Raw genomic sequence first — 23127 nt, forward strand, 5'->3', positions numbered from 1 at the left:
AGCAACAAAAAGAGCATGGTATTGGCACCAAAATAGACAGGTAGACCAATGGTACAGGATAGAAGACACAGAGACATACCCACATAAATACAGTAACCTCATACTAGACAAGGGTGCCAAAAACTTACAATGGAGAAAAGATAGCCTCTTCAACAAATGGTGCTGGGAAAACTGGAAATCCATATGCAGTAAAATGAAATTAAACCCCTATATCTCACCCTGTACAAAACTCAACTTGAAATGGATCAAGGATCTAGGAATTAGACCTGAGACCCTTCACCAAATAGAAGAAAAAGTAGGCCCAAATCTCCATCACGTTGGCTTAGGACCAGACTTCCTTAACAAGACCCCCATAGCACAAGAAATAAAAGCAAGAATCAATAAATGGGATAGATTCAAACTAAAAAGTTTTTTCTCAGCACAGGAAACAATCAACAATGTGAAAAGAGAGCCTACAGAGTGGGAGAAAATCTTCTTTTCCACACACTTCAGACAGAGTTCTTATCTCCAGAGTTTATAAAGAACTTAAAAAACTTTATAACCAAAATATAAAGCACCCAATCAATAAATGGGCTAAGGAAATGGGCAGACACTTCACAGAAGAAGATATACAGGTGATCAATAAATATATGAAAAAGTGCTCATCATCCCTGGTAATTAGAGAAATACAAATTAAAACTACCCTAAGATTTCATCTAACTCCAATTAGAATGGCTATTATCAAGAACACAAGCAATAATAAGTGTTGGCGTGGATGTGGGGGAAAAGGCACACTCATACATTGCTGTTGGAGTTGCAAATTGGTGCAGCCACTTTGGAAAGCAGTATGGAGATTCCTCAGAAAGCTTGCAATGGACCACCATTTGACCCAGCTATCCCACTCCTCAGTTTATACCCAAAGGACTTAAAATCAGCATACTACAGTGATGCAGCCACATCAATGTTCATAGCAACCGAATTCACAATAGCTAGTTTGTGGAACCCACCTAGATGCCCTTCGATTGATGAATGGATAAAGAAACTGTGGTATATATTCATAATGGAATGTTACTCAGCCATAAAGAAGAATAAAATTATGGCATTTGCTGGTAAATGGATGAAGTTGGAAAATATCATGCTAAGTGAAATAGGCCAAGCCCAAAAAACCAAAGGCCAAATGTTTTCTCTGATAAGTGCATGACAATATATAACAATGGGTGGTGGCGGAGGTGCGGGGGGCGGAAGAGAAGAATGAAGGAATTTTGGATGGTGTAGAGGAAAAAGGGGTGGGAGGGGGTGAGGATGGGAAAACAGTAGAATGAAACAGACAGTATTATCCTATATATATGTATGATTACATGAATGGTGTGAATGTACATTGTGTACAGCCATAGAAATGAAAAGTTGTACCCCATTTGTGTACAATGAATCAAAATGTGTCTGTAAAAATAAAAAAAATATTTTAATAAAAAAAGAAGAAAAAGAGAAACTAGCAGCATTGCACAAATTATTTCACTTAATTCCTATAATAACCTGACCAGTTGGGTATTATTATATTTATCCCAATTTTTATAAGTGTGGAAACAGGAATAGGGAGTTTGAGAGACTTCACTAAAATGATAGTTAATATGTAGAATTTGGGATTCAATTCTAGGCAATATGATTTCAAAGCTTGTATTCCAACCACGCCTTACATCTTTCACACCTGAAAAAAATACAATTCCAGTCCTTTTGTTCCATTTACTTAGCTCTTATAAAGGCAGACAGATGTTTGGGGGTATAAATTAGTCCTCCTTGTTGCCTAAGAGTGCAGTGCCTAAGTGTGCATAACTGAGTATTGTGTTCTGTTGAATTGCTTACTTTGCTCTAGAAAATGTTGGCAAATTAATTTGTGATAGACAGAGATACTTCATTTTCTGAGATTGAAAGAAAGTAAAACAAGTGTGGATCTAGGTAGGTGTGTTACTAGAGATATTGATTAGTAGGTACTGTTGAGAGCCCTGCTAGGTTAGAAAACATGAATTCAGAGACATACCAGTTAATACAACTGTGTGATTTGTTAAGCATAGAAAAGGAAAGTTAGATTACTGAACACAGAATTGAAGATTATTTATTTACTTAATGGTACTGGGAATTGTACCAAGGGCCTCACAAGTGCTAAACAAGTGCTCTATCACGAGCTACACCTTCAGCCCTTTTTGTTTTTTATTTTGAAACAGTGTCTCGCTAAATCGTCCAGGCTGGCCTCACAATTGTAGTCCTCCTGCCCCAGCCTCCCAAGCATCTGGGATTACAGGTGTGCACCATCACACATACCAGGGTTGTAATTTTGACTAACAAAAACAATAAAAGACTAGCTGTGCAAGAGACCAGCAATTGCTCAAGGGAAAATACCTCAGATATGAAGCCATGGTGTTTAGGCTCAGAAAGATTGAGATGGTGTGAGAGGTCCAGTAGACCAAGAGAAAATGGAACTATCATTATTAAACCTGGAAAATGCTGAACCCCGTAGGCCCCCTGATTGGGAATTGAGGTACCTCAGTAAACAGTATGGTAGAAATAGCACTCTACTTAGGACAAAGTCAGATACATTTTAAGAAAACATTTTTTGGAAAAGTTGAAGGTATTAGAAAGGATTGGAGATTGATACAGATGTAGCAGAAATAGGAGTAAGAAAGGGCAAAGGAGCTAAGGGGGCTAAGGGTTGGAAAAGGCCACAAATAGGAAGTTTAGCATGAAGCAAAGAAGAGGTTTGCTTTTTGATCAGTGTCCAAATATAACAGGGTTGATGGACACTAAAATATGTTGACATAAGATGTTATGATTCTGGAACTAGCAAAAGGTCCTAGGCACCGTAGGCATGGAGGTACATGCCTGTAATCCCAGCTACTCCAGAGGCTGAAGCAGAAGGATTGCACATTCGAGACCAGTTTTGGCAAATTAACAAGGCCCTGAACAACTTAACAAGCCTGTCTGAAAATATAAAACAAAAAATGGGCTGGGGTCACTACATGCCTGTAATCCCAGTGACTTGGGAGGCTAAGGCAGGAGGATCACAATTTAGTAAGACCCTCAGCAACTTAGTGAGACCCTGTCTCAAAAAATAAAAAGGGGAGACTGGAGTTGTGGTTCAGTGGTAGAGCACTTGCCTGACATGTGTGAGACACTGAATTTTCTTCACCACATATAAATAAATAAATAAAAGTCCATCAACAACAATAAAAATAAATAAATAAATAAAATAAAATAATAAAAAGGGATGGGGATATAACTCAGTGATAGAGTACTTCCCTAACAAGTGTGAGGCCCCTGAGCTCAATTCCCAGTACCTGTCTCCCTACACACAAAAGCATTCTTAGAAAAAAATAGAATGCTTTCATTTATCTTTACCTGCCCTTCTACTGTTATGTCTTAGTTTTATACACCAAAACTACTTTAAAAATATACTATCAGATGATATTATTTGCTTATGAAAGTATTTTGCCTTTCCAAATAATATTGTGGATAGCTTTTTTTTTTTTCTTGTGGTACTGAGGATTGAACCCAATGCCTCATGTATGCTCAGAAAGTGCTCTACCACTGAGCCTCATGCCCAGCCCTTTTTAAAATGTATTATTATTATTATTATTTGCACATCCTCAGCCCTTTTTACTTTTTATTTTGAGACAGGGTCTCACTAAGTTGCTGAGGGTATTGCTAAATTACTATTATTATTACCGTTTTTTAATATAGGTTGTAGATGGACACAATATCTTTATTTTGTTTAGTTATTTTTATGTGGTGCTGAGGATCAAACCCAGTGCCTCATATGTGCTAGGCAAGCGCTCTACCACCCAGCCACCCCCCAGCCCCTGGCTAAATTATTGAGGCTAGCCTGGAACTTGTGATCCTCCTGCCTCAGCCTCCCAAGTTGCTGGGATTACAGGTATGGACCACTATGCCCTGCTAAATTTTTTTAATTTTGAGATAGCGTCTTGCTGAGTTGCCCAGTCTTGCCTGGAACTTGCAATTCTCCTGCTTCAGCCTCCTGAGTAGATGTGATTACAGGTATATGCCACCACACCTGGTCCAAATATCTTTTTATGGAGAACATCTCACATAAAACAGTCTGTGTGTTCTAATATAGGTATATACATGTATGATGTTATTTAATAGGTATATGTGACTCAGAATCTGTAAATAACTTTAATAACTAGTGAATAACTTTAATAACTACTTTTCTAAATACTTGTATCATATGAGGTAGATGGACCATTGTTTTGTCCCTTTGATATTACTTTGTGTTTGATATTTAGCATGAATTTCTTTGTACCCTAGATTTAAAATTCCTTCTTTCCCCATGTTAGGTTCATTTGAATTCCATCTGCATACCTCACACTCTCAAATTCTAACATAAGAAGATATTAAAGATATATAACTCTATAGTCTAGGATCTAGTAACTTATTGTTGTTACATAAATTTACCTTCTACCCGAATTCTAGTGTCTAAACTTTCTTTTATTTTCTCTAAGGTTTTGTAGCCTGCCTAAAAACCTAGTCATTTTTAAAATTGAGGCCCTGCTTTGCTTTTGCTTTTCCTCTTGCCACCCAGGGTAATTATGCTTCCAAATCCCAGTTTAGTATGTAGGAGACTACTACTTGCTACCCGTGCCAACTTATGCTAGTCAGACTTTTGCTGTTTCTGAATTTTATGCAGCTGGATTCCATCTGTTTGTTGGATGTCCTTTTACTTTACATTGGACTTTTTTTTTCCTTGCAGTATTGGGAATTAAATCCAGGACCTTGAACATGTTAGGCAAGTGCTGAACCAATGACCTACATCCTCAACCCCTTTAATTTAAAAAAAAAATTTAAATTTAATTTTAATTTTGAAACAGGTTGCTAAATTCCTGAAGCTTGCCTCCAACTTGTGATCCTTCTGCTTCAGCCTCCTCGTTTTTTCATGCTGATTCTTGACTACCTGTAACCATCTTCTCCCAACACAGTACACAGTTTCTACTTTCCAAATTGAATTGCCTACCAATACTTTAGTTTGGGTCCATGCCCCTACAAGAAATATGAGGAATTAACCTACCACACTCTTGGATGCTGGTAGAACACAGGAGATTTAGTTGGATGTGGCATATGCCTATAATCCCAGTGACTTGGGAGGCTGAGGCAGGAGGATTTCAAGTTCCAGGCCAGCTTAAGCAAAACCAGTGAGACCCTGTCTCAAAATAAAAAATAAAAAGGGCCAGGTGTGGTGGTGCACACCTGTAGTCCCAGACTAGGGAGGCTGAGGCAGGAGAATTGGAAGTTCAAAACCAGCCTCAGGAATTTAGTGAGGTCCTGAACAACTTGGTAAAACCCTTCTCAAAATAAAATATTATAAGGGTTGGGGATGTGGCACAGTGGTTAAGCACTCCTGGATTTCAATAAATAAAAAAAAAGGAATGGAGATGTAGCTCAGTGGTAGAGTGCCCTTGGATTTAAACCCCAATACTGCAAAAATGAAATACACACACACACACACAGACACACACCAACAACAACACAGGAGACTCATGCGGGTCAGGGACAATTGATATTATTATGCAAGAGACAGCAAGCAGCATGAGCTTCATGTCGGTTCCCTCTGCCCATCAAGTCAGTGCAGAGGTGAGCCCAGGTAGATACTGTATACAAAGAGGTTTTGCACCAAAGCTGGGGAAGGCCAATCTTAAGGAAAACAATTTTTTTCATAAGAGGGTTGCAAGTGAACTTAACAACCTTTGCCCTGCAATGAAATATTATAGAAGTCAGAGAAAGGGAAGATTGATTCTTTTTGTGCTGGGGCATCTATCTCTTGCTCTCAGACATCAGCACAGCTGTTCTCAGGCCTTTATACCCAAGGCTTACACCATTGGCTCTCCTTGTTCTCAGGCTTTGGGCTTGGATTAGAACTATACCACTAATTTTCTTTGGTGTCCGGTTTGCAGGTGCCAGATAATGGAACTTCTCAGCCTCCATAACTGTATGAGCTAATTCCTCATAATAAATTTTTTTCTATATATCTATAAGTCATGCATTGCTTAATGACCAGGATACATTCTAAGAAATATGTCATTAGATGATTTTGTTATTATGTGAACATCATGGAGTAAACTTAAAGCAAACTAAGATGGGTATGACATCACTAGGTGATAATAATCTTAAGGAACCACCATTATGTATGTAGTCTGTTATTGACTGAAACATTGTTATGTGGTACATAACTGTATATGTTCTCTTAATTCTTTTTCTCCGGAAAATGCTGCAAGTTACAGTACCTAGTATGGCCTAACTTGTCATTTTATTCAGTATGTATTATGCCTTTCCTTGTTCTATTCTGAGTGCTAAATTGTATTGGTTGATGTACTTTCAAAAGGCACACTGATACTGGCTTTGTTTTTTTCTTTTTTGTACTGAGATTTGAACCCAGGGCCTTGCACATTTTAGGCAAGTGCTCTGACCTGTATCCCCACCATTAAAAATTTTTAAAAGAAAAATTTTTTCTTTTCTTTTTTTTTTTTTTTTTGAGGCACTGTCTTGCTAAGTTGTTGAGGCTGGCCTTGAGCTTTCAATCCTCCTGCCTCAGACTCCTCAGTAGCTAGGATTGCAGGAGTGAACTATGAGGCCTGGCTATAATACCAGATTTTTATTAAAAGGAATATTTTGGCCTCTATAACCAAAATGATAGAGGTATTTTGCATTTTAGGTAAAGCTTGATCTAACCACTTACCTGTATCACAAAAGACTGAATTTCTTTCTGCCTTTTTATTCTTTTTATATTTCCATTATATCAGCTTTATTTTAAATCTAGCTTTTCCCGGTATGTTAAAAATGAACAGCAGGGCTGTGACTCAGTGGTAGAGTAATTGTCTAGCATGCATGAGGCCCTGAGTTTGCAAAAAAAAAGAAAAGAAAAGAAAAAAGAAAAAATGAATAGCAAAATTTGGGTCTTCTCATTCACATCCAGCATGGGGAGTTTTCCCAACTTTTCTCCAACTTTGAAACCAAAGTCACACCTTCATTCAGAATATACCAACCTAAGTCACAAGCCCATCCTTGAATCAATCATTATAGCAAGAAGGATGAAAATATGCTTATTGACTTAACCTACTGATGACTATTTTGTGGGGGGAGGTAAAACACCTCCTTTTCAGATTGGATGCTGTGTGTGGAGAAATAGTGTAGTCAACAATATCCATCCTGCAGGGAATAAAAAAGGAGGTAAGCTACCTCTGCCAAATATTACTTGATATTATTTCTCTGTTTCTATTTCGATGTTATTTCGTCTTTCTTTTCCATTTTTGTTTTATTAGCAAATTGTTTGCAACAGAAGACTATTTGGCAGCTATTAATGCATACAATTTAGCCATAAGACTGAATAACAAGATTCCTCTATTATATTTGAATCGGGCTGCTTGCCATCTAAAACTAAAAAACTTACATAAGGCCATTGAAGATTCTTCTAAGGTATCTATCTATCTGTTTATATATGGTGCTTTAAAATTGTTATCCTGAGTGGCTGGGTTTATAGATCAGTGGTAGAGCACATGCCTTGTGTGTGAGGTCCTGGGTTCTATCCCCAGCACATGTTTACAAAATTGTTATCCTCCTATTTATTGGTCTAAATAATGCTCTTGGGCTGAGGCTGTTTGGTAGAGGACCATCTGTGAGGTCCTGCATTCAGCACTACTACCACCAAAAAAAAAAAAAAAAAAAAAAAAGGAAATGATGCTCTTTTTCTACTATTAAATTTAAATAATCAAATCTCAAGGATTTTAAGAATTGTCTTGCTTTATTACTTTTTTACTTTTTTAAGATCGATTTTAAGACATGAACTATGAACTGGTATTTTTTAAAACTTTGAGTTAGATTAGATACCACCTTCAATTTACTGTATTATCATGGCATAACAGTTGAAATTCACAAGGAAATTGGTAAAGGGTTGTCAGTTATACTGTTTTTATTATTAAGGTATTGCAGGTACAAGGAAGAACACTTCTCTTGTTATTTCTGCCACTTATATAGTAAAAGAATATTTCCATAATCATTTTCTCATTTTTAGAAGCAATTAGTGTATCATGTGAATATCTTAAACAGCTTTTTATTTTTTTCCATATCAGGGTAACTTATTTTATGGGAATGTCACAAGCAAAGTCTTGTATGTGGCTCCTTAAGATTGAGGATAAGAAGAAAAAAGCAAATCCTTAGGGCCTGGGGATATAGCCCAGTTGGTAGAGTGGTTCCCTAGCATGCATAAGGCCATGGGTTCAATCCCCAACACCACAGGAGGGGGGACAGGGAAGCAAATCCTCATACTTTGATCTCATAATATTTTTTCAATCCAGTTTTCCTTTGATTAACACAATTTTGTGTACAAATATTTATTGAATGAAAAAATAAACTGAGTCACTCAATCTGAATATAAAAGATCACAAATGCTGCTTAATCATTCCTGCTAATAAAGCTGCAGATATCAATTGATAAACTAGATCATACTGTGTGTGGAGATATGAATCCCATACAGGAACAATTGAAAAATTCCTTAAATTTTCAACATAAATATATGTATTTTATAAATTACTGTATCCGCTAAGCCAAAAATTTAAGTGAGGGCTTAAGTCACGTTTTGAAGTTAGAATTTCTACTGTGTTTTTGCTCAAATTTAAATTAGGATGTTATTTCTTTATCTTGTTAATTCCATATGTGTTTTATAAGGCTCTGGAATTATTGACACCACATGTTGCAGACAATGCTAATGCAAGAATGAAGGCACATGTACGACGTGGAACAGCATTCTGTCAACTGGAATTGTATGTAGAAGGTAATAGAATACATTAATAGAAAATGGGTTTTTTATTTTATTTTATTTTATTTGCCATTACTGGGGAATGAACCCAGAGCCTCACACATGCTAGGCAACTGCTCTACCACTGAGCTATGCCCTAAACCTTTTCTTTAAATTTTATTTTGAGATGGTATCTCACTAAATTGCCAGGCTGGCCTAGAACTTATGACCCTCCTATCTCAGCCTCCTGAGTAGCTGACAGGTGTGTGGCACATTTTTTCCAGCTCTGAAAAAAATGTCACTGGGATTATTAAAAAGATCATGATTTTTTTTCTCATACTGGGGTTTGAACCCGGGGCTTCACATATGCTAGGCAAGTGATCCACCACTGAACTACATCTCCACCCTTTACAAATTTTATAAATTTTGAAACAGGGTCTCAATAAATTGTCCAGGTTGGCCTAGAACTTGTAATCCCCCTGACTCAGACTCCCAAATAGCTAATATTACAGGTGTGTGCCATCATGCCCAACCAAGATCATGATTTTTTAGGATTCCATTATTTTATATTTTTAGCACTTAATTTATTCTTTGCAACATATCAGATTAAATAAAAAATGATTTTGAAATTATATTTTAAAAGTTCCTTGTAGGACTGGGTATAGAGTAGTGGAGCAGTAGAAGAGTACTTGCCTAGCCCTGGGTTTACCAGCTCTGCAAAAATAAATAAATGAAGGAAGGAAGGAAGTAAAATTAATTCACTGTAGAAGGGAAGTAGAACAAGATGTGAACCATTAGTTTAAGTCTAGGAAAATGCTATATTATCAGACAACATTTCTATAGAAGGATATGTAATTAACTGTATAAATGATTCACTTGAGATAGTCATACCTGTCTTGCGCAGTGGTACATCTTCTAATCCCAGTGACCCAGGAGTCTGAGGCAGTAGGATCAAGAGTTCAAGGCTAGCCTTGGCAACTTAGCAAGACCTTGTCTCAAAGTAAAAAGTAAAAAGGGCTGGGAATATAGCTCAGTGGTAGAGCTACCTTGGTTTCAATGCCTAGTATTGGAAATAAAAACCCCTCAGAAAACAGTGTGTGCATGTGTGTGTGACACCCTATAAGCTTACACACATGTATGTGCACACACACACACACAAACTCAAATTACTCATGTGTCACAATTTATAAACAGTGCTTTTATTTATGATACTCTACTAAGGTCCATAATTTAACCCAATGCATTTAAAAGTCATAGAACTGATTTTATTTCTTTTCTTTTTTCTTCCTTCCTTTCTCCCTCTCTCCCTCCCTCTCTCCCTCCCTCCCTCCCTCCCTCCCTTCCTTCCATCCTTCCTTCCTTCCTTCCTTCCTTCCTTCCTTCCTTCCTTCCTCTCTCTCTCTCTCTCTCTCTCTCTCTCTCTCTCTCTCTCCTTTCATTTCTTCATACCAGGGATTGAACCCAGGGGCACTTAACCATGGAACCACATCCTCAGCCCTTTTTTGTACTTTATTTACAGACAGGGTCTCACTGAGTTGCTTAAAGCCTTGCTAAGTTGCTGAAGCTGGCTTTGAATTCTTGATCCTCCTACCTCAGCCTCCTGAGCCCTACCCAGCTAATTTTTTCATTTTTAATAAGTACTCAGTGAGCACTTACCCAAAATGCATGAGGCCCTGGTTCAATCCCCAGAAGTTTACCTTCAATATTCCTCTTCTCATACCTCCTTATCCAGATGCCCATTCAGCTTCCCTTTCCTCAAGGACTAAAGGCTGCCTCCTGATGATGCATTTCCAAGGAATGAGCTCCAGCCTATAAATTTTATTTCTGATTTTGTTATTAAATTTTATTCTATCATTTTTTTAACCAAAGTATCCAAATTAGGTTTATATACTACATCATTTTTTAGTATCTTATCCAGCTTCATGTGGATAACAATAATCAAGACAGGAATGTGCCATTTAAAGTATTCTTTAGAAAGTATAACAGTGTGATACGGTGGCACATGCCTGATTCTCAGCAACTCAGGAGGCTGAGGTAGGAGGATGGCAAGTTTGAGGCCAGCCTCAGCAACTTAGACTCTGTCTCAAAATAAAAACATAAAAAAGGGCTGGAGATGTAGCTCAATGCTAAAGTGCCCGTGGATTGAATTCCCAATACAAAAGATTGAGAGAGAGAGAGAGAGAGAGAGAGAGAGAAAGAATTAACATGACACTGGGAACTTTGGTGGATGCTGGCAGTCCCAGGTATTGGGGTATCTGAGTCATTGTGAATTCTAGGTGAGCCTGGGCAACTTTGTAAAACCCTGTCTCAAATTTTTTAAGAAAGGGCTGGGGATGTATCCTGTGGTAGAGCACCCTTGAGTTCAATCCCCAGTACTCAAAATAAATAAATAAGTAAAAAAAAAAAATAAAACATTAGCTAGAGAGGGAATGACATAAATTATAGCAACCTAGACGTTTTTTGAGCTACAAGGAACCCTCTTTAAGATTAAAAAATAGAGGATTGCAGTAGTTAAGTGATTTGCCTGAAGTGGCATAACAGTGGCATAACACTTGGAACTAGAACTCAGTTTTCCTTATTTCCCCCAAAATATTCTTTCCATTTGCTTTTTGGGTAAAGATTGAAATGCAGGGACTGGGGTTGTAGCTCAGTAGTAGAGCGCTTGCCTGGCATGTGTGAGTCCCTGGGGTTCGATACTCAGCACCACATATAAATTAAAAAAAAAAAAAAAAAGGTCCACTGATAACTAAAAAAAATTTTTTAAAAAAGATTGAGATGCAGTTACTTATTATTATTGAATAATCCACAATGTTGTTTTTTTAACGAATTTTCCTGAAAGAACTATAGATAACAGAAAAAAAGCATATACTGTGTTGTACTTTATAAGTATAAAGTATTGATTGAGTTTACAACTATTATTTTTTAAAAATCTAGTTTCAGACTGGGGCTGTAACTTAGTTGTAGAGTACTGCCTAGCATGTGAAAAGACCTGGGTTCAAACATCAACATCCCCTACTAGGCCAAAAAGAAAAAAAAATCTAGAAATATATCTAAAGAAGATATATTTATTTTCTTTTTTATTGAAGTGATAAAAGTAGACTTTGGATATGTAAAGTTTATTGAGTTTGTTCGTATGTTAATGAGCTTAAGCTGTTAGCTTATTTGTGTTTGAATTTAAAATTACTGCTTCTTACTGAACTCTGAATGAAATAATAATTATTCCCCAAATCACTGAAAAATTTCTGTAGTCTCATACATACTATGGAAGATAGAAAACTGATTTGAAACCTAGTGATTGTCCTAAACTATACTTTATATGATTTCTTTTCTTTTTCTAATTTAATTTTTTTTCAGCCCTGGGGATTGAACCCAGGAGTGCTTTACCACTGAGCTACATTCCCCAGTCCTTTTTATATTTTATTTTGAGATAAGGGCTCCCTAACTTGCTTAGGGCCTCACTAAATTGCTGAGGCTAGCTTTGAACTTATGATTCTTCTGCCTCAGCCTCCCAAGTCACTGGGATCACAGATGTGTGCCACTGCACCCAGCTGGCCTAGAATTTGTTATCCTCCTGCCTCAACTTCCAGAGTCACAGGGATTACAGGTTACTTTTGTTATTGTTATTTTATTTGGGGTGGGTTGGGGATTTAACCCAGGGGCAGTTTCCCACTGAGTTAAATTCCTAACCTTTTTATTTTTACTTTTTATTTTTTATTCCGAGACAGGGTCTCACTAAGTTGTTTAGAGCCTTGGTAAATTGCTGAGACTGACCTTGAACTTGCTATCTTCCTGTTTAGGCCTCCTGAGCTGCTTAGATTACAGTCATGTGCAACCGCACCTGGCTCCAGGTTACTTTTATTTTTTAAAAAAATCTTGTCTAGCTGGGTGTGATGACACACATTCATAATCCCAGCTACTTGGGAGGCTGAGGCAGGAGTGTGGCAAGTTGGAGGCTGCCTGAACAATTTAGTGAGACCCTATCTCCAAAAAAAAAAAAAAAAAAAAAAAAAAAAAGGTCTGGACATGTAGTTCAGTGGTAGAGAATGTTGAGAACAAGGTGACATCTGTGCAGCCATGTTGTATGAACAAGCCATTTCGGGAACTGGCCCGTAAAACCCCCCAGGAAAGGGTGTGCAGGTGCTACCCTCAAGAGCCAATACAGGACAAACAGGATGTACTGGGCCCCCAGGGTTTATCAAGGCTGTTAAGAGATATCTTTTCGAGAAATGGGCAGCTTCCTTATCTATCAAGGACAAGGGGGCCTAGCCCCGACTCATCTCCTGCATAGTTCACCCCTTCCCTCCTCCCTTCTTCCTCCAGGACCTTTCAGTTCTGGTGGGACCCAATGAGAATCAAATAGATTGGTGGGACCCAACCAAAGAGGACAAATGTTTAGCTGTTCAGATGTTAATCAATAATATACAGGTTTTTGTGTGTGAAAATCTCTTAAATAGAGTGCTTTCTCACCCCTCGGGGCTGCTCCCCACTCAGCCATTGTAGTGGTCTGAGAAGTTGGTTGTGGTCCAAGCTTGAGCTTGCAATAAAACCTCGTTGTGTGTATTGCATTATTGTGTGTGCACTTTGACTCTCTGGGGATAGGTCGATATTGGACCCCAATAGAGAGCCCCTGGGTTTAAGCCACTCTATGGCAAAATGAATGAATTGAATGAATGAATAAATTAGCCTGGGGATGTAACTTAGAGGTAGAGTACCTGGCTAGCATGTCCAAAGTCATGGGTTCAATCCCTATTACCAGTGGGGGGAAATGTCATCTAGATAAGACAAGTAAGTGTAAAATATTTATTTTATTAATCATAATTGTTAAATATTGTAGGCCTACAGGATTATGAAGCTGCACTTAAGATTGATCCAGCTAACAAAATTGTGCAAAACGATGCTGAGAAGATTCGGAATGTAATTCAAGGAACAGAATTAAAATCTTAATGACTACTAGAAGCAACTAGGTACTAGTACTAGGTATTATTTTATGTTTTTCAAAAATAACTGGAGACATTAGAACTATTTGTACATATTATGACTGATTGTGCATACTCTTTAGTACTCTTTGTAAAGAGGGGAACATAGTACAAATCTACAGAAAAAAATGTTTGAATCATTTCTAAATAAGTAAATCAAAATAATAATCTGCTTTAATAGTTGCTTCCTCATATTAGCATGCATATTATACTTTTTTAAAACCAAATTACACTTGCTCTTCTAACAAAATTGTTGGTGTGGTAGAACAAGGTAGAATTTGTTTTAAAAAGATTGTGTTTATGCAGTATTTTTGTTGTTGTTGTTGTTGTTAAATATACTATTTCATTGTCTGAATGACTGACTTTGGTGTAATAAATATTAACAGGTTTTTAGTTAATTTCCAAAGCACATAAACTTATTTTTCTTTAATACTTTACTACCTGTTGTTTGAGGTTAGGCTTATTCAGCCTTTTAAAACAACTACATGAAAAACATATTTTCAACGTTAGTTACAGGCTGTTGTCAAAAAAATTACAAGAGATTTAGCTTACAGATCTTGATTGGCTTTGTTTTGTACTTCCAGTGTTGTTCCAATTGGACAACACTTCATTCCTTAAAATAGAATGAGTGTTTTTGTGGGCTGAGCAGAAGAGGTTGGTTTTATAAGCACAGAAGAACTAAACAAAGCAAAAACAGAGAACAAAGTTATCTTCCTTGTGAAGTGGGGACAGGGATACAAAACAATAGGAAAGTAAGATTGGTTATCATCTTATTGTTTCAGGTTACTGGTTTTGTTACTGAAAGCTTGGTCCTTGTCCTGGATAACAATCCAATAACAAGGACATGGTTTTGAGAAAAAGGAAAAAGGAGTTTTATTGCTTTGCTAATAAAGGAAAAACACAGGGGACTCCTGTCCCAGAGGCTGTGATTCTGCCCATCAGGAGAAACAGAGGGGTTTTAAAGAGGTGACTCAAAGGCTACATTCCTTTTCTCTGAGAGTTGTAATTCACTTGTTAATTTGGGAGATTGTCATTTCTGAGAACTTCTGGTACCACGCCCAAAGTCTGAATTAATTCCTTCTTATGGTACATGTGTGCTCAAGGACAGATAATTCTGCCTAGGATGGGGAAGAAAGGTAATCCTGTTTCCCCCAAAATTAGGGAGGGGGAGAGATTAGGAGGGAGAGGAAGAGAAACACGTCCCTTTTAAAAATAAGTTCCAGTGGTACAGCAGCATGGGCTATATTCAAAGGATAAAGTGAACCACTATTATAGTTTTTGTTTCTGTTTTTGGTACCAGGGATTGAAGCCAGGGCCTCACTTATGGTAGGCAAGTACTCTATTACTAAGCTATATCCCTATCCTTTTAAAAATTTTATTTTGGGACAGGATCTTGCTATGTCGCCCAGGTTGGCCTTAAACTTGTGATCCCCTGCTTGAGCCATGAGTAGCTAGCTGGTATTACAAGTATATGACACCTGGCCCAGCTCAGGTTACTTCTTTTTTTTTTTTGGTGGGGAACTTCATTATCATACTGATTGACACTGGCATGTTTGGAAAATTTGGTATTTGTCTTTCCCTCCTGATTTCTTGGAAGGTCAGATAATAACTTGGTTACTGGAACTTTATAATGTGTATGACTCCATTTTTATTTTTATTTTATTCTGGTCTGTTGGGATCTAGTGCAAGAGCTTCGCCCAAAACATCAGCTTCCAGTTTGAAAGACTGAGGCAGGAGGATGCTGAGTTCAAAACCAGCCTCAGCAACTCAGTGAGATCCTGTTTCTAAATAATATATATATATAAAGGGCTGGGGATGTTGCTCAGTGGTTAAGCACCCCTGGGTTCAATCCCTGGACAAAAAATTAAAGAATTGAAAAATAAAACTCTTTTCCCAAAAATATTGATCATATTTCTTTACACTATCTATCTGGTGAAGATATGTTTTTTACTGTGATTGTTTTTTAGTACCTGAAAGTAGACCAGGGGTTAAAAAAAAAAAAGAGATAGTAAAGGATGAGATGTTAACCTAGAATATTTTGGTATTTATGGATTTTACCACTATTTATGTATTATCAGTTATTCTATAAACATTAAGCATAATACAGCTTCCTTTTTACATATAGTTATAATTATATGATTAAATTTAGAGAATTTTAGGAAAATAAAACTGAGGCTGTCACTGAAGGAGGGTCCAAGGAGATCCCAGGAGAGGAGTAACTCAAATCAGGATTATAGGTTTTTTTGACGAATGTGATGGAAAAAATTTCAGCACATGTCAGATGTTGAGGCACAAGTAGAGATTTATTTAGGAAAGCAAGGATTTTGCACTCTAAGGGAAAGAATAAGGGCTATTGTTTCAGAACGCTCAATCCTTGTCCTGAATGCCAATCCAATAATGAGGACATGGTTTTGAGAAAAAGAAAAAAGGTTTGTTGCTTTGCTAGCAAAGGAGAAACACAGGGGACTTCTGTCCTAAAGGCTGTGATTTGGCCCATCAGAAGGAACAGGGTGGGCTGGGGATATAGCTCAGTTGGGAGAGTGCTTGTCTCCCATGCACAAGGCCCTGGGTTCAATCCCCAGCACCACCATCAAAAAGAGGGAACAGGGGACTTTTAAAGAGGTGATTCAAAGGCTACATTCCACATACTTTCTGTCAGAGTTGTAATTCACTTGTTAATTTGGGAGATAGTCATTTCTGAAATCTTCTGGTACCATCTCCAAAGTCTGAATTACTTTCTTTCTATGGTGGGTGTGTACTCAAGGACAGCAGGTTAATTCTGCCTGGGATGGGGAAGAAAGATAATCCTGTGAGACCTTCCCCTAAGATTAGGGAAGGGGAGAGATTAGGGAGGAGCAGGGAGAGAGGAAGAGAAACATGTCCATTTAAAAAATAAGCTACAATGGCAGAGCAGCAAGGGTTATATTCAAAGCATAAAGTGGGACCACTGTTACAGTATTTCTAGAGTGAAAAGCAACCCCTTAGTCTGGGGTCTTAATATTTATAGAAGATAGGCACAGTCATATGCACCTGTGATCTGAATGTTTTGGGAGGATGAGGCAGAAGGATCCCAAATTGGAGGTCAGCCTGAGCAATTTAGTGAGAACCTGTCTCAAAATAATTTTTTTTTTTTCAAAATGGCTGGGGTTGGGCTGGGAATATAGCTCAGTTGGTAGAGTGCTTAAGTCCCTGGGTTCAATCCCTAGCACCACAAAAAAACACAAAAACAATAAAAGGGCTGGGTTTGTAGCTCAAAGGCAGAATGCACCTGAGTTCAGTCCCCATTACACACCCCACCCCAGACACAAATTATACAGAAACAGTAGCAAGAGACTGAACTAGAGGTGGAGTCAGGGCGGGGTCACACAGTTTGACACTGGTTTTCTTTGCACTTGGCACATTGTCCTCACACAGACTACTTTCTGTGGTCAAGGATGTGGCTGGGTTGCTCTAAAGCTGCTTGTTTTGCTTTCCAAAAGTGCATGGATATTTCCTGCATACCAATGGCCAAGGATTCATGGGGGCTTTTCTTTCGAGTTCAGTATTTTTTTTTTTTTTTAATTCTTTCTGGAAATTCCTGTCTCAGGGTGAGATTTTTATAGTATTTGATCACTACATGCTGTTATTTGAATGGATCATAAAACAGCTGTATTTTTTTTTAATGTATCTTTTAAAATAATGCCTTTTGTGGGGGTGGGTGGAAAGGCTAAAATGATAGAATTTCTCTTACAGTTCTCAAGACCAGAAATCAGAAATGAAAGTGTTGGTCACATTCTCTGGGAAAGATTGGGAAAGAATCTTTTGCTGGGAAAGATTTTGATTTAGCTTTATCTTCTCAAGATGCTTCTGATCTCCTTGGTCTCAATGTGAGCAGTACTATGTCTGAAATACTTTGCACATACATTACATTGCATAAATTACCACATTTTATTAATTTGCTAATTCCAGTTTGTGTTAACTGAGACAATAAAAGCCACTGTTTTTCATTTGTGTCTTCATTTGTATTTTTTACCATATATATTTGTTAAATAAAGGAATAACAAGTTCATTCACTCACCAGCCTTGCAGTGGGAACTAACATTCTCCTAAATTCTAAGCAATTAATTGAAATCACAGAAGAGTCAAAAATTATTTTTTAGGATCTCTCTTTTTTGGGATAAGGGGGTACTATTCCTCCCCACTCCCCGCACTTCCATGAGAGGTATTAAACATAGGGCCTTGTGCATGCTAGATGATAAGCACTCTACCACTAAGCTACATCCCCAGTCTTTTTTTTCTTTTTTATTTTGAGACAGGGTCTGAATGGCCCAGCCTTGCCTCAAACTTGCAATCTTTCCATGTAGCTGGGATTATAGGTGTTCACCACCATACCCAGAGTCTGTCTTCATTCAATTTTTTTTTCTTAAAACTCCTGTGTTCTTTTGTCTCAATAAATAGTAGGCAAATGAGATCATGAAAATCATTTTGAAACCTTTGGAGTACATGTACTAAATATAACTTGGAGTCAGGCATGATGGTGTATGTTTTTAATAACAGTTCCTCAGAGGTAAGGCAGGATCCCAAGTACAAGACAAGCCTGGGCAAGTTAGGGAGACCCTGTCCCAAAAAGAGAAAAAGAAAAAAAGTTGGGGGGTGGGCAGGTGCTGGGGATGTAGCTAAGCCATATAGCATTTGCCTAGCAAGTGCAAGTTCCTGTGCTCAATTCCCATTACCATAAATAAACATATAAATAAATACTAGGCTGTATGAAAACACTTTTATTTTACTATTTTGGATACATTTTTGTTGAAAAATTCACTGTCATTCAGTTATTAATTGAAATACCTTATTTCTTAAAAGTTTTTAAGAAAATTGATTCAAATCTATGTTCTAAATTGGGTGTTCTAACCTCATTTTAAAAACTTACACTTTCCTAGGTATATTTTCCCTTAAATTGTCAAAGGAATATATTTTCATAGAGTATGTTGAAAATTAGGAAAATCAAGGGTTCTGCTTCTATCAGGTGCAGTATTTAGACTGTTATTTTGATAAAGTCCAGTTGCTCTAATATGGTTTGAAAATACTTGCTCCCTTGGAATATAATTGCAGGGGAGAAACTGTGGCATAGGTAAAAATTCACCATAATGACTTGAATTGGTTTTGTACATAATCATCTGAGGTTTTGATAGTGAAGTAGCTGTATGGAGTGTCTTTGGGTCCAACATACAGGAAAACACAGGATTGCCAGGGTTCACACAAGGAAGCAGTTGTTCAGGTTTCATTCCTGTGTCTGACTTTGAAGCTGAAGTACTTTTCTTATCCTAAAAGATAAATATATAAAATCATTCTCAATTATTGAAAAGTGGAATTAAACTTATTCCTGTCATACCCCTTTTTGGGGGAATGCTGTTCCCTTGAAGGCATTGAAGACCACCTGCTAAATGAACTTGATTTGTTCAGAGAAACTTGTCAAAATATTCATAACATTTTATACTAGTGCTATGAAAGTTTATTAATTTGTAAATCAAGCTGGATGTGGTGGTTGCATGTCTATAATTTCAGCTATTGGGGAGGCCAGCAATTTAGTGAGACCCTGCCTCAAAAAAACAAAACAAAAACAAAACAAAACAAAAAAAGGGCCAGGGATATAGCTCAGTGGTAAAGTATCCCTTGGTTCAATCCCCAAGTACTGAGAGGTGAAAAATTATAAATCATAGTAAAAGTCTGTGCTAAATCATAATTGAAGAGGGAGTATACCTCAATTTTTGGGGGGAATAGCCATAACAAATAATTATACAGCTAACAGAATAAACTGGGAAATTGGGATAAGTGCTATGAAGAAAAACACAAGATATGAAGATATATTGGGGGGGCTTTAACTTAGTGTGAAGGGTTAGGGAAGGCTGTTTTGGTGAAGTGTCATTAAATCTAAAGGTAGAAAGCAAGGTAGGAATGGAGGTGGAAACAAAGATAAATCATGACCAAAGTCAAGTAAATTAGGGTAAAAATGTCTTGAGATAATATAAGAGGCTGGGGCCAGATCTTGCAGGATCTTGGTAATAACTATGTTAAAAATTTGAGCTGGGTGTGGTGGTGCATACCTGTAATCCCAGTGATATGGGAGGCCCGAGGCAGGAGGATCTTAAGTTTGAGGTTAGCCTCATCAACTTAGACCCTGTCTTAAAGGAAAAAAAACAAAAAAAGGATTGGGAATATATCTCAGTGGTACAGTAGTCTGAGTTCAGTCCTCAGTACCACAGTACCAAAAAAAAAAGTTTTTTTTTTTTTTGAGTAGGTGCAATAGAGCACAACTGTAATGCAGTGACTGAGGAGGCTGAGGCAGAGGAATCAAAAGTTGGAGGGCAGCCTCAGCAATTTAGTGAGACCTCAAAAGGATTGAGGATATAGCTCAGAGGTAGAGCATGACTGAGTTCAATCTCCAGTACCGGAAAAAAAAACAAAAAAAACAAAATGAATCTTCATCATAAAAGCAATGGAAAACTCTTGAAGGGTTTTAAGTAAAGCATGGTATAATGTAATTTTTAATAAAATTCTTTAGTTTCTCTCAGAGCCTTGTGTAATGTGGAGAGGAACTGTAGTAGTCCATGTGACTGAGGATGATTTATAGTAGTGTGATGGCACAGACGTGGAGATTAGTAAACACATTTGAAATTTAGTTGTTTGCGGGAGGGAGATGGCAATATGTCAAAAACAATGGATGCAAAACTTCATGGAGCTTTCTAACACATGTATATAACAATGTTTTATCTTTAATAAAGTCTCTTTTTTTCTTTTTCTTTTGGCATTGGGGATTGATCCCAGGGCTTCACATATGGAGCAAGCAAGTGCTCTACCATTATATCCCTTTCCCTTTTTTATTTTCAGACAGGGTCTCACTAACTTGCCCAGGCTGGCTTCCTGCCTCAGCCTCCACAGTAGCTGAGATTACACACCTGGTCACTGTACCTGGTCCTAATTTACTGTTATGGGCACCTGATCTGTGGACTTTTTTTAAAAAAAAGATTGTTAATACTATTGCCATTAGTCATGAGAACTCTTTTCTCATCAAATCACCCTTTTTATTATTGCTCTAAAATTCTGATCAGCTTTATCTCAAAATGTAATACAGAAAAGCAAATCAAGTCCAAACAGAAGACAAATTAGCTGATAAACTTTGTTGGCCTAACATATACCACAAAATCTGGAAGTTAGTGTCTACCAAAATCTTAGGTCTCCATGGTAATTCACAAATGTTTATAGATTCAGAAACAAAATTATCTGTTGTTTTTACTTTACCACATATGCCCTCAATGCGTTTCTTCTTTTTTGGGTTTTGCCCTTTTCAAAAAAATTTTTTTTTTTTTTTTTTGGTAATACTGGGATTGAACACAGAGTCTTTTGCATGCTAGGCAAGCCCTCTGTCATGAGCTACATTCCCAGCCCTTTTTAGTTTATTTTGAGACCAAATCTTACTAAGACCTCCAACTTGCCAACCTCTTGCCTTAACCTCTGAGTACCTGGGACACCCTGCTAAACCTGCTAGTCTTAAAATGTGAAGTTCAAACTATATACAATTATATATACAAATGGTTGGTATTAGCTATTTTAGGGATTTAATTTTCAAGTCAGGTCACTTAGACTTTTCAAAGTCCATGGGTAAAAACATACACATTTATATATTAATGAAAACTGAGATAGGATAGAAGAAATAAAAGAGATAGGAAGGAAATAAAAGAAAGGAAAAGCAAATTATAACTTTAAAAGTCTTATGCTAAAGTTCTTCGCATCTTTACTGCCCAAGGAGGGTCTCTCTCCCAGGCCTGTCACTCCCAAATTTCTGGGAAGTCTAGATCTTCACTCACAATCTTAAAGTTACTGGACATTCACCCACTATAAAGATTTCCCTGAGCACTGTTAGTTAGCCCACTAATACATATATTTTCAGGATAAATTGAGCAGAGGAAGACATGATATTTATATGGTACTTTCCCAGTGTTATCTATTAGATAATGCAGAGGATGTCAACCCCTTAAGAATCCTGAGAATCGCCAGACTGATGCTATTCCTTCACAACTTCCCATGTCCACCCCTCCTCAAATTTCCTTTATTTATTTTAGTACTGGAGATTGAAACTAGGGGTACTTTATCACTAAGCTACATTCCCCCAACCCTTGTACAATTTTTTTTTTTCAAATTTGTGAATTCTTGTACAATTTTGAGATAAGGTCTAAGTTGCCCAGGTTGGCCTTGCGTTTGCTATCCTCCTGCCTCAGCTTTCTAAATCACTTCGTTTAAAGCATGTTAGAACCCCCAAACTGTCTCTCATTTTTCAGATAACCAACATGCTCTCTTGAATATGTATTTCTTGTTTTCCTAAATACATCTGTGCCTCAATATCTGAGACGTGCTGCAATTCTTTTCCATCACATCTATCAAAGGCCCTGTTGTTTTGAGGCAAGGTCCCCCTTTTCAAGATCTTCTCTTCCTACCTCCAGTGACAAAAACAAGTCATTCAATAATAAAATTGTCCATTATAGAAGCTGTAAATTATGAAACTAAGATTTTTTTTTTATCTGTTTTGGTGGCGTGTCATAGTTGATGATATAGTTAGCCCAAAAGCAAAAAACCAAACAAAACAGGTCTAATTTGAGCACCTTGCCTCTATGCAGGTCCACCATTTTCCTTAATGGTTTCCTTATTTATTTGCCAGTTAGGGGACAGCGAATTAAACCTTAACTTACCACTGTTTCCATTAACAGTGATTATAAACTCACTTTTCCCTTATATCCTTTTTTGGACAAGAGACAATGCACATAAACATGACATTAAAATTAAGGTACGTTAGTCTTGTTCAAAACTATCACCAGTTTGCAGTGGGGTACCAGTGTGTACCATTCCCTAATTGCTTTCAGATCAACAATGACTTAATTAAACGCTCATTTTACATTTGTAAATGTAAAAACATCTAGCCTTCTGCCCAGACCCACCCAGTCGCAGTCCGTCATTCTCGCTATCTTCCTTAATTTTTCGGCAAACGGAGTCTTTTCCTGAGGCGGATGGCAAGAAGTCCGGCAAGTGCCCAGAGACGCGGCCTTTTAGATGCACCCAATTAAAGCAGCACAAAGTTGGAATCCTTGGCTGGATCCATATGTGTAAAACGATCTGCCTAATCCAGGGAGCCGTACTGCCTGGCGCAACCGCGAATCCTTCCTAGTGGTTGCAGCTCGTCTCCATAGCAACTGGCCGCGGGCGCCGGGGCCCGGATGTTGTGAGGATCCGCGGTGGTTTGGCCCAGCTTCCTGCCGCCTCCTACGACTGGCTGCGCTCCTTTTCGGGAGTCGTAGTTCTCTCCTCTGCTGCCGCCTGGCCTGAGGCGCAAGGTGGACTACGAGTCCCGGC

At 37.7% G+C, this 23127-nt stretch overlaps 2 protein-coding genes across 3 annotated transcripts in view; one reads left to right on the plus strand and one right to left on the minus strand.

Annotated features, from left to right (window-relative positions):
- The window catches only part of Dnaaf4 (dynein axonemal assembly factor 4), a 128812-nt gene extending 114191 nt beyond the window's left edge, over nt 1-14621 (plus strand). For both annotated transcript variants that reach the window (XM_047538995.1, XM_047538994.1), the window contains 3 exons: nt 7302-7455; nt 8704-8809; nt 13608-14621. In XM_047538995.1, coding sequence (XP_047394951.1) covers nt 7302-7455; nt 8704-8809; nt 13608-13717 — 370 coding nt within the window. In that variant the 3' untranslated portion in view covers nt 13718-14621. The remainder of the gene's footprint in view (nt 1-7301; nt 7456-8703; nt 8810-13607) is intronic.
- Nucleotides 14622-18495: 3874 nt separating this feature from the next.
- Nucleotides 18496-22956, minus strand: Pierce2 (piercer of microtubule wall 2). Its single transcript, XM_047541244.1, has 2 exons — nt 22716-22956; nt 18496-19049 (listed from the first exon to the last, which is right to left on the minus strand). Exons 1-2 carry the CDS (start codon nt 22731-22733, stop codon nt 18702-18704), a joined length of 366 nt encoding a protein of 121 aa, XP_047397200.1. The 5' UTR covers nt 22734-22956; the 3' UTR covers nt 18496-18701.
- Between the last annotated feature and the right edge of the window lie 171 nt (nt 22957-23127).

This window comes from Sciurus carolinensis, chromosome 2, assembly GCF_902686445.1.
Source record: "Sciurus carolinensis chromosome 2, mSciCar1.2, whole genome shotgun sequence".
NCBI lineage: Eukaryota > Metazoa > Chordata > Mammalia > Rodentia > Sciuridae > Sciurus > Sciurus carolinensis.